We start from the raw sequence: 12,348 nt of genomic DNA on the forward strand, positions 1-12,348 counted from the left end.
CTAACTTTTCCTAGTTCTAATAAAAGGAAATACCTCCTTAGTATTTCCAGTATTTTGTTTTTATTTTACAACCAGCTGCTTTGAATACTTCGGTGATTTTGTACACAAGTTCATCCTCTGACAAAAACGCTTTGTTTGAATCGGATCCATACAAAATATACACTATACAAAGTTCCTTTAACACTAGGAAAACCCTGGTCACACAAAATTCCTATCGAAATAGCAGTCCAGGATAAATGCACCAATGGCAGCTAGAAAAACTGGTCTCTAAATTATCAGTGCATTATTAAACACATGCATTAAAAATAATTACCACAATTCTATAGCTCATCAATAAAGTAATGAGAATAAGCACTGTTCAATCTGAAGTCTATTGCAAGTGAGCACTAATCAGTAAACCTTGACAAAAATGGATATTTTAAAAATCTTTGCACAAATCAGATTCTGCAATTTGTAACTACATTAAATGTTGCTGACCAATTTATTACACTAAAGGTGTTATAAATATGTTATCGTCGTCTGAAGCAATACTAGTTGCAGTTAACTTGGCTGTACAGACCAACCTTTTTAAATAGTACATGTTTTATTTTGGAACTGGGTACAGGAAAAACTTTCAAAATGACTGTCCTTGTGCAATCATAATACAATGTTTTTCCTTGGGATTTTCTACTTAAAAAAAAAATTGGCAGGACGTGGGCAAGATTAACATTTATTCCGCATCCCTAGTTGTCCCGAGAATGTGGGCATTCCTTCCTTCCTAATAAAGGCTTCTCTATCATTGCAATTGAGGCTCCCTCTATCCAAAAAAAAAAAGGCCAGCTCTCTAGGTTCCTTTGGTTTTACGTTGCTGGAACATGAGCTAAATTTCTCTGATCTGGTGATGCACACCATGTTTTATTTATTTTACCTGACTGCCATCAATAACTAGATGCAACCGAAATGAAAACAGAAAATTGCACATTTGTAGCAAATCTCTTTTTAAATGTACATGAATGTGCCAGGTAAAGATGTTTACTCTTCCAGCTACAGTACAAATTCATATATACTTCTATTAAGGCCTGCTAACTCCTTAAATGACTTTTATGGAAGGATATATGCACTTGCGCAGTAGCTGGGATTTCATTTGGTATTGATGCTCTTACAAATAACTCAAGTGTACAATGGACAAGTTGGAACATTGAATTTAACACACACCCACAGCAGATTACAATCTCAAATGAACATTACAAATGTGTTCATTTTTTTTCCTTCTAAACTCAAAGAATGGCAATTTACTTTCAAACGACTCCAAACAACACTGAATATAGAAAACCTCAATCAGGATGAGGTTTTAGTTATTGTTTACATGTAAATATATCATTGAACTAAATTTCTGTGGAGGAAGTTCAATTCAAAACAGAAAAGGTACTCTTGTAAAAACATGTATTGCGCATTACTCATCCAATAAAGCTCACATTGACAAGACCCTTTCAAAACATTTAATATCTTAAGAGGTATTAAACATTTAAACAGTCATTTTTCCAGCTTGGAAACCAGACTGGATTTTCAGGAGTATAGAAATGAACAGAAAACAAATAATTTCACTTCTAAAGTCATCACATGTATGCGAGTGTAGTCATAAGAAATTGGAGAAGAAAGACAGATAGCCTCTTGAGCATGCTGCCCCATTCAATAAGATCATGGCTCACCTATCTACTTTCCTAGCCTCATTCTCCTTGATTCCTTTAGTGTCCAAACATCTATTGATTCCAGCCTTGAATATACTCAACAACTGAGCATCCACAGCCCTCTTGCATAGAGAATTACAGGGATTCACAGCCTTCTGAGTGAAGGAACTTCCCCTCATCTCAGCCATAAATGGTGACCCCCTATACAGAAATATGGCCTTCTAGTTCTAGGCTATCCAGCAGGGGAAACAACCTTTTAGCAATTTACCCTGTCAGACTCTCTCAGAAGCTTGTGTGTTTTAATGGGCTCATCTCACCTTCTTTTAAACTCCAGAGAATATAGGCCAATACTGCTACTACTACAGCACCTTTAATATATGCCCCAGCTTCACAGGAGTGTCATCAAGTCAAAATCTGACACCAAACTACATAAGGAGATATTAGGATAGGTTACCAAAAGTGTGGTCAGAGGTTTTATAAAGCATCTAAAAGCAGCAAAGAAAGGTTTAGGGAGGGATTTCCAGAACTCAGCACCTTGCCAGTTGAAGGCATATTTGTCAATTGTTGAGCGATTAAAAGCAGGGGTATGTAAGAAGTCAGAATTGGAATCTCTCCTCATAGGAGAGCTCTCTTATTCCAGGAACTGATTTATGATCATTCGCTGCACCATCTCTAAGGCAGGTATGATCAAAATTGTACACAGTACACGAGGTTGGTCTAATTAGAGCCCCATACATTTATAGTGAGACTTCCTTACTCTCATACTCCAATCCCTTGCAACAAAAGCTAATTTACCATTTGCCATCCTAATTGCTTGCTGTACCTGTATGTTTATTTAAAACCAAAGAAACAATTTCTTGTGTTATTTGATACACTATAGTTCATTATGTTTACCTGCCTACACATATGAATAAAAGCAGTTATATCACAGCAAAGATCTGTTTAGCATTTCACAGGTAAGCCAATTGTACAGAAGTATTGTACAAACACTATCTCCTGACACCGAACTAGAACAGTAAGTCAGCACCCACTCTGCCAACTAGGGCACATGCGGTTCCTCTCACCACTGCGTGATGCACCGTTGTGGGTCTGTTGAATGCCTACCACTTACTTGCTGCCTCAGACTTATTGCTCCGCTCCTGACTGCCATCTGCTTGCCACCCTGCTTCCAACCCTAGACTGCCTCACTCGCAGCTCCCCTCCTGAGTCTTCTCTGCCTTGCTCGCGACGAGCAGGAGGCAGCATAAGGTCAGGAGTTGGGCTGCCAGTGAAGTAGTGAGCGAGCAATGAGTGAACCAGCAAGGTCAAATCGCAATCATGATCCAAGGGTTTTTAAGCTAGTGTTTTTGAGGATCAATATTCTGTGAAAACTGCAATCCATAACATGGAATTAGGCTATCGGAGTGAAGACTCTGCACATCGGAGAAACATTTGAAAGAAAGCATTTTATTAGTGCTACACTTGTTTAAATATCTTAACACAACTCAATACTATGGATGGTCCTATTATTGCACAGAGTGCACTTGCTGGCAACGTAACTGCATGTGTGGTGAGAGTGTCCTCTGCAGTTGCAGTAACAGTAAACGCACACAAATATACTTCAGTCGTTTGATAGTACAGCGCTCCAGTGTTGTTGAAAAAAGACAGTCGATGCTTTTTGTCATGCACTCATCAGGACAATTCGCAAGAATATCAAATGTAAGGGAACAATTTATACTTCATGAGAAGAAAGTGCTGATTGATTGGCAAGTGGATTCTGATTGGTAGAGGTGTTGTCATGGAGAAAACACCAGATAACTGATGACTGACAATTAACTATCAAGACAAAAACAGAATTACCTGGAAAAACTCAGCAGGTCTGGCAGCATCGGCGGAGAAGAAGAGTTGACGTTTCGAGTCCTCATGACCCTTCAACATTAACTATCAAGCTTTGTTTAAATTCAAACTAGGCAGGCAGACCAAGACTCTACTAGGTCAAGGCATTGCCCTGGGGAATGAACCAGAGAATGTGTGTCATCCAAAGACTGGCAGATCATATCAAAGATCATGTCCATTCAGCTGTTCACAACATACGTATGTATTTAAAAAAATAAAAAATATTAAAATAAAAAATATTTTTTTAAAATTTAATATAAATATATAAAATTATATAAAAATATATAAATAGTCAATCTTTAGTGGGGCTGTAGAATGCAAAGATACACTTTCACAATTAGTCAGTGAGGTATTATGGGGAACCTGTGCACTTTATGGAAAAGTCAATTAGTATGGTAAATGCTGTATACACTTCTCCAAATGGAAACTGGTCAGAATTGTTTCAGTCGCAAGCTTAAACAGGACTAAATATGTCAGACATGTCTTATGGAATAAATCTGAGCCAAATTGCCATTTAAGGTTCTAACCGTACCAAACCAGCCCGTGCTTGCAAAGCTCAAAACAGTCCAACATTGGATGTGATTCTGAGATTGGGCGACATTTGCTAAACAATCCTGAGTATGTTAAGAATTATACTGACAACAAATTTATCATTTGGGCTCACAGCGTGGCTCACTTACACAGGTTAACACACAGGGCTCTTTGCAGACAGAAAAAACATATTGCACCTTTTTCAACTAGACAAAATAGGTGAAAAGATAGATAAAAGCAAAAAACTGCGGATGCTGGAAATCCAAAACAAAAATAAAAATACCTGGAAAAATTCAGCATGACTGGCAGCATCTGCGGAGAGGAACACAGTTAACATTTTGAGTCCATATGACTCTTCAACAGAACTAAGTAAAAATAGAAGAGAGGTGAAATATAAGCTGGTTTTGGGGGGTGGGGGAACAGGTAGAGCTGGATAGAGGGCCAGTGATAGGTGGAGATAACCAAAGGATGTCACACACAAAAGGACAAAGAGGTGTTGAAGGTGATGATATTATCTAAGGAATGTGCTAATTAAGGGTAGAAAGCAGGACAAGCAAGGTACAGATAGCCCTGGTGGGGTGAAAGAATCGAAATAGGCTAAAAGGCAGATATAAAACAATAGATGGAAATACATTTAAAAATAATGGAAATAGGTGGGATATTGGGGAAAAAAGGGGGGGGGGGGGGGGGGGGGAAAATCGGAAAGGGGGTGGGAATGGAGGAGAGAGTTCATGATCTAAAATTGTTGAACTCAATATTCAGTCCGGAAGGCTGTAAAGTGCCTAGTCGGAAGATGAGGTGCTGTTCCTCCAGTTTGCGTTGAGCTTCATTGGAACAATGCAGCAGGCCAAGGACGGACATGTGGGCATGAGAGCAGGGTGGAGTGTTAAAATGGCAAGCGACAGGGAGGTCTGGGTCATGCTTGCAGATAGACCGAAGGTGTTCTGCAAAGCAGTCACCCAGTCTGCATTTGGTCTCTCCCATGTAGAAGAAACCGCATTGGGAGCAACGAATGCAGTAAACTAAATTGAGGGAAGTGCAAGTGAAGGGCTGCTTCACTTGAAAGGAATGTTTGGGCCCTTGGATGGTGAGGAGAGGGGAAGTAAAGGTGCAGGTGTTGCACCTTTTGTGGTTGCACGGGAAGGTGCTGTGGGAGGGGCTTGAGGTGTAGGGAGTGATGGAGGAGTGGACCAGGGTGTCCCGGGGGGAGCGATCCCTGCGGAAGGCTGCCGGGGGGGTGAAGGGAAGATGTGTTTGGTGGTGGCATCATGCTGGAATTGGCGGAAATGGCGGAGGATGATCTTTTGAATGCAGAGGCTGGTGGGTGATAAGTGAGGACAAAGGGGACCCTATCATGTTTCTGGGACGGAGGAGAAGGTATGAGGGTGGATGCGCGGGAGATGGGCCCTGTCAACCACCGTGGGTGGAAAACCTCGGTTAAGGAAGAAGGAAGACATGTCAGAGGAACTGTTTTTGAAAGTGGCATCATCAGAACAGATGCGACGGAGGCGAAGTAACTGAGAAAATGGGGTGGAGCCCTTACAGGAAGCGGGGTGTGAGGAGCTGTAGTCGAGGTAGCTGTGGGAGTCGGTAGGCTTGTAATGGATATTGATGGACAGTCTATCACCAGAAATTGAGACAGAGAGGTCAAGGAAGGGAAGGGAAGTGTGAGAGATGGACCATGTGAAAATGATGAAGGAATGGAAATTGGAAGCAAAATTAATAAATTTTTCCAGGTATAGACAAGAGCATGAAGCAGCACCGAAGCAATCATCGATGTACCAGAGAAAGAGTTGTGGGAGGGGGCCGGAGTAGGTATTCTACATACCCCATAAAGAGACAGGCATAACTGGGGCCCATGCGGGTACCCATAGCCACACCTTTTATTTGGAGGAAGTGAGAGGAGTTTAAGGAGAAATTGTTCAGTGTGAGAGAACAAGTTCAGCCAGACGGAGGAGAGTAGTGGTGGATGGGGCCTCTGTTTGAGGAAGAAATGGAGAGCGATCAGACCGTCCCGGTAGAGGATGGAGGTGTAGAGGGATTGGGCGTCCAAGGTGAAGAGGAGGCGGTTGGGGCCAGGGAACTGGAAATTGTTGATATGACATAGGGTGTCAGAGAAATCACGGATGTAGGTGGGAAGGGACTAGACAAGGGGTGAGAGAATGGAGTCATGATAGCAAGAAATGAGTTCTGTGGGGCAGGAACAGGCTGACACGATCGGTCTGCCGGGACAGTCCCATTTGTGGATTTTGGGTAGGAGATAGAAGCGGGAAGCTGTGGAAGGAAGATCTCCAGAGGAGATGAGGTCAGTAACAGTCCTGGAAACAATGGCTTGATGTTCAGTGGTGGAGTCATGATCCAGGGGGAGGTAGGAGGAAGTGTCTGTGATTTGACGCTCAGCCTCTGCGAGGTAGAGGTCAGTGCACCAGACAACAGCACCACCCTTGTCAGCAGGTTTGATGACAATGTCAGAGTTGGACCTGAGAGAACGACAAGATATTTAGTCTACAAGTAAAAAAGACTTCCTTGCTGGAAATGTTACTGAGCCATTTCATGAAGACAAAATGTCATGTGATATAATGCACCTTGAAGATGTACACATTGGAACTTAGTTGCCTTTTTAAAAAAAGAAAAAAGTAACTACTTTCATAAAATTGAAGGACATTTAATGACTTTTTCTTACACTCTCTAGCTGCAGTAGTTAAAATCATAATCCACACTTCTCCCAGCCTTGCTGAGCACCATAAATGTGAGTAGAGACACCAAACAATGTTTCTTTATTCTTTCATGGGATATGGGTAGCCCTGGAAAGGCTAGCATTAGTTGCCCATGCTTAATTGACCTTGATATTGCCCCAATTGCCAAGGTCATCTCAGAAGGCAGTTAAGAATCAACCACATTGCTGTGGGTCTGGGATGACACGTAAGCCAGACCAGGTAAGGATGGCAGATTTTCTCCCCTAAAGGACATTAGTGAACCAGGTAGGTTTTAACAACAATTGATGACAGCTGTCATGGTCACCATTTCTGAAACTAGATTTATATTCCAGATTTGATAATTGAATTTCAATTCCACCATCTGCCGCCAGAGCCTAGGCCACTGGATTAGTGACATTACCACTACGCCACCATCTCCCCTATAATCACAAAAGGATTACAACCAAGGTGCACATCTCTCCAAGCCACACCAGACCAAGTGATAAAAAGTTCGAGAGGATTGGTGTTTTGCACTAGCATAGATGAATGTTGCATTACCAAAGATCCTGGTTACGGTACACCATCCATCTGTGTCAGTAGTTGCGTATTTCTACAGATATGTTTTTAGAGATCAGGCAGGCTTATTTTCTGAGGAAACTTTCTAAGGTTGAGAGAGCATTACTTCTGGGGTGATTCTGAGAATTTACTGCCTAGGGATTTAATGGATAATAAAGGTACAAATTACTATAAGTGAAAATACTATAGATGCTTGAAATTTGAAATAAAAACAGAAAATGCTGGAAATACTCAGTAGGTCAAATGCATTTCTGTGGAGAGGAAACCAGGAATTGATGTTTCAGGTCAAAGATCCTTTCATCAGAACCCTAACAGCACCAGCTCGCTATCTCAAAACTATTCCATTTCAGAGTTTCATTTCAATCTTTGTCTCATCCAGCAGTTTAACAAATGTTTATTTTTCTTTCTTTCAGATGAGGATTGCAAGTTTCAACAACTCAATGCCCTTCCAGGTGATGGTCTACTTCCCTTTGACCCAGTCCTTTCAGTTCTGATGAAAAGTCATCAATTTGAAACATCAGCTCTCTCTCCCTCTCCACGGATGCTGCCAGACACGCTGAATATTTTCAGCATTTTTTGTTTTTATTTTAACCACAAATTACAGCTTACCAGTGCTAAAAATCAGAACCTGACAAGCAAACAGTTTGGTTTTACTCTGGTAACTTTATTATTGCCAAAGAGCACAAGAATATTTTAATTTAACCCAGACTTCATTCTCATGCCACATGATGTTGTTGGTGCAGCCTGGAGAATGTTTTATGTCTGTTAACAAAAGTGTTACAGTTCCATAAAAGGATTACAGAAAATCACTACACTTCAACATTTGGTATTTTGTCTTTTATCCTGTCATCAGCAAAGATTGTCAAGTGCTCATCAGTGATTACTGGTCTCAGAAAGGGTTCCACATTTACTGTGACCGTAACAATTCCTTTATTGTTGCACTAAGAGGAATCATCTGGCAACTGGACTTCACCTGGTTATAACCAATGCCCATGTTTATATGGGGAGATTGTTATTGATGACAAATTATCCTCCAAGCCTTCTTAAGGATAAATAAAAAGTCAATCTTTAGTAGAACTGTAGAATGCAAAGATATCTTTTCACAACTAGTCAGTCACTAGCTACTCAAGAGTTGAGGGGAATCGTTGTGCTTTTTGGAAAAGTCAATTAGTGTGGTAAATGCTACGTAGGTTTCTCAAAATGGAAACTGGTCAGAATTATGTTTCACTACTAAGCTTAAGTAGGACTAAATATGTCAAAGACATGTTTTATGGAATAAATCTGAGCCAAATTGCATTTCTCAAATGATTCTTACAAGATTGGACACTTGAATAAATTGCCACTTTATGACACTTCATTTGAAAGAAAACATAAGAAAGAAGAAACTGGTCTTACCTTCTTCTCCAAACAAGATTAATCCCGAAGCTACAGCTCCATCCAATGTACTTGTTGATTCAATTACCTAGGTGGACGAGAAGGAAGATCAGAGAAAGGTGGCAGAGAAAAAAAACGTCAAAGCAAACACCAATGAATCCATGCTGTATGGAACGCCGCTCCAAACACATCAGTCAGAAATCCCTACAACCCCATGCTTCAAAGGGTTTATTCAAGGAGTAGCTGAGGTCTAATGTTCTGGACAGTTTGTGAACACCTTTGCTGAGAAGCAGCAAAGCAAAACATGTCACCTCTGGTTCCTGCTTTTGGTCTAGAGAAAACCTGCTGGAAGAGCATGAATACATTTTGGACAAGTATAGGATTGGATTTGGCTGCGGTATTCTTCACAGATAAACAATCTGCTAAGATTGGCTGTAAATACTCACACATGAATAACAATTATTTGTGATATTAAATGCCACCCAGTTCCTGTGGAATTGTTCCTAGAAGCCAGAAGTTGTTATAGCACAGTAGGTGGCTATTCAGCCTGTCGTGTCTGAACAGCTCTCCATAGGAGCAATTTACCTAGTGCCGCTCCCCGGCCTTCTCCCTGCAGGCCTGCACATTCTTCCTTGTGATAACAATCCAATTCCCCCTTGAATGCCTTGACTGAACCTGCCACCATCTCACATTCAGGTAGCGCTTTCCAGATGCTGATCACTTGCTGCATGAGAAACTTTTTCCTCAATCTCATTGATTCTTTTGCCTATTACCTTAAATCTGTGCTCTCTTGTTCTCAATCCTTCCACCAATGGGAACAGTTCTTCCCTAACTACTCTGTCCAGACCCCTCATAATTTAGAATACACCTCTATCAAATATCCTCTTCTCCATGGAAAGCAATACCAACTTCTCCAATCTATCTATGACTGAAGTAGCTCAATCCTGGGACCACTCTCATGAATCTTTTCTACTCTCTCTCTAATGCATTCACATCTTTCTTAAAGTGTGGCACCCAGGATGGATGCAATAGTCCAGTTGAGGCTAAATCAGTGCTCTATAAAGTTTAACATAACTTCCTTGCTTTTGTACTCTATGTCTCTATTAATAAAGCCTAGGATGTTGTATGCTTTATTAACTGTGCTCTCAACCTGACCTGCCAACTTCAATGATTTATGCATCTATACACCTAGATCCCTCTGCTCCTACACCCCTTTTTAGAATTGGGCCATTTATTTTAAATTGTCCCTCATGTTCTTCCTACCAAAAAGAAATCACTTCACACTTCTCTGCATTAAATTTCATCTGCCAACCTCACTGTGTCCTTTTGAAGTTCTACACTATCCTCCTCACAGTTCTTAATGCTTCCAAGTATCCATGTCATCTGCAAATTTTTTACACCCTGTACACCAAGTCTAGGTCATTAATATATTTCAGGAAGAGCAAGAGGCCTATCAACCACCTCTGGGGCACCACAACAAACATTCCTCCAGTCTGAAAAACATCCATTAACCACCACTCTCCATTTTCTATCACTCAGTCAATTTTGTATCCATGTTGCTACGATCCCTTTTATTCCATGAGCTACAATTTGCCCATGTTTGTTGTGTGGCACTTTATCAAATACCTTCTGGCAGTACATATACACCACATCAACAGAACTACCCTAAACAACCTTCTATTTTCTCAACAAAAAATTTCAGCAAGTTAGGAAACACAATTTTCCCTTCACAAATTTATGTTGGCTTTCCTTAATTAACCCACATTTCTCCAAGTGACAATTAATTTTGCCCCAAATTATTGTTTCTAGAAGCTTCCCACCACCAACTGATTGGCCTGCAGTTGCTGGGATTATCTTTACCCCTTTTTTTGATCAAGGTTGCACATTTGCAATTCTCCAGTCCTCTGGTATCACACCTGGATCTAAGGGTGACTGGGAAATTACGGCCAGTGCCTTCGCAATTTCCACTCTCACTTTCCTTAGTTTCCTTGATGCATCCCATTCGGTCTGGTCCCTTATCAACAGAAGTACAGATGGCCTATCCAATATCTCCTCCTTTAAATTTTAAACTTTTAAATGTCTGAATTAATTGCTCCTTCACCATGGCCTATGCAGCATCTTGTTCCTTGGTAAAGACAGATGCAAAATATTCACTTAATACCTCAGCCATGCTCCTCTGCATTCATGCGTATATCCCCTTTTAGTTCATAATCGGCCTTATTCCTCCTTTTACTTACTATTTATATGCTTAAAGTGAGTCAATGCCTTTGCAAGTGAAGAGAGGCTAGGAATGGGGAAAAATTACAAATATAAATTAATAGAGGAAGTAAAGCAGCAGTGTATTATTTTACCCCATTTATTTGCTATTGGCAACAAAAAACCTCATTTACTCAGTTGTTTTTTTTTAAACCAGCACAATGATCAAACATTAAAATACCAGCAAGTAATTGTCACCAGCTGCCCCCAGCTAGACAATTTATTTTACATCCAGCTATTTTTGCAAAATTTAACAACACAGAAGATTAAAAAGAGCTTGCCTTCATATGCCCATGATAAACAAATCCTTATTTGCATCGAGATTTATTAACTTCAGGTCATGCTGGCAGTAACTATGGGCAATTTCTTTTCTTTATAACTCAGCATTACACTAATTTCTGGTAATATTCTAACTTCCTGCCCCTATTCTTGCTTCCAAAATGCAGTGTTTCACACTTCTCCACAATGAACTGTGTCTACCACCTAGCCATTCCTTCGGTTAGTTTTATCAATGCCCTTAGTCAAAATCTGACAATCCCCAATTTGCTAATATTTATTTATTCCCAGGATATGGACATCGCTGCAAAGGCTGGCACTTATTGACCATGACTAGTTAGCATCAGAACTTGTGGTGTCATACAATCGTTTGCTGGGCCATCAGAGAGGGCATTAATATTCAACCATTGTGGTGTAGGATGGAGTCCTGAACAAGTCAGGCCTATGTATGAATAATACAAATAGGCTTTTAAACGTTGCTTGATATAGTCTGGTTATTACTTTTCCTTTTTCAAAATCTTATTATTTCTGCAATTAAAATCATCAGACGCACTTGCAGATTAAAGATTCACACTGGCTGCCAATGTCCCTGTAAATAATTTTATTGTACATCAATGCCCATAAAAGCTTACCAACTATTAATTAAAAGTTATAAAGTTCACCCCTTCCTCATTTATTTAACAGTAGCAACCCTCCAGTCACCAGAATGAAAGAAAGGCAATGAGTATTAAGGAGAAACACACCTGACTTAGTCAGGTTTCATAATGTTATACTGTGATACTGAACTTGAAAATGGGCCGGGTTCAAAGGTCATCATTACATTTGCACTCAAGTATTTAGCCTCTGAAAGTAAACAACATTCAATTATTTTTGCTCTCCAGTTTCCTCTTCTTCCTGAAATGGCGACTCACGCAGGATTGGTAATGGCATGCATGGCAATAGTTCTCTCAAAGCTCATCCATTGGTCACTCTACAGCTGTTATCTTAAGTATGCTAGACTATGTCCTTATTATACTTTTTAAACAATGGTCATTGGATAACAAACAAAAGAGGAAATGCTTGGTTAACTGACTTTCCTTCTTTCCCTGTTCAAGACA

At 40.3% G+C, this 12,348-nt stretch overlaps 1 protein-coding gene across 2 annotated transcripts in view; it reads right to left on the minus strand.

The window, feature by feature from the left end:
• The window catches only part of LOC121270816 (SWI/SNF-related matrix-associated actin-dependent regulator of chromatin subfamily A containing DEAD/H box 1-like), a 94,031-nt gene that overhangs the window by 61,939 nt on the left and 19,744 nt on the right, over positions 1-12,348 (minus strand). For both annotated transcript variants that reach the window (XR_005941625.1, XM_041176319.1), the window contains exon 4: positions 8,741-8,807. Coding sequence is in view for 1 of the 2 variants with exons in the window: in XM_041176319.1 (XP_041032253.1) it covers positions 8,741-8,807 (67 nt within the window). In the remaining variant the exon portion in view is untranslated. The remainder of the gene's footprint in view (positions 1-8,740; positions 8,808-12,348) is intronic.

The sequence above is a fragment of the Carcharodon carcharias genome, chromosome 1, assembly GCF_017639515.1.
Source record: "Carcharodon carcharias isolate sCarCar2 chromosome 1, sCarCar2.pri, whole genome shotgun sequence".
Classification (NCBI taxonomy): domain Eukaryota; kingdom Metazoa; phylum Chordata; class Chondrichthyes; order Lamniformes; family Lamnidae; genus Carcharodon; species Carcharodon carcharias.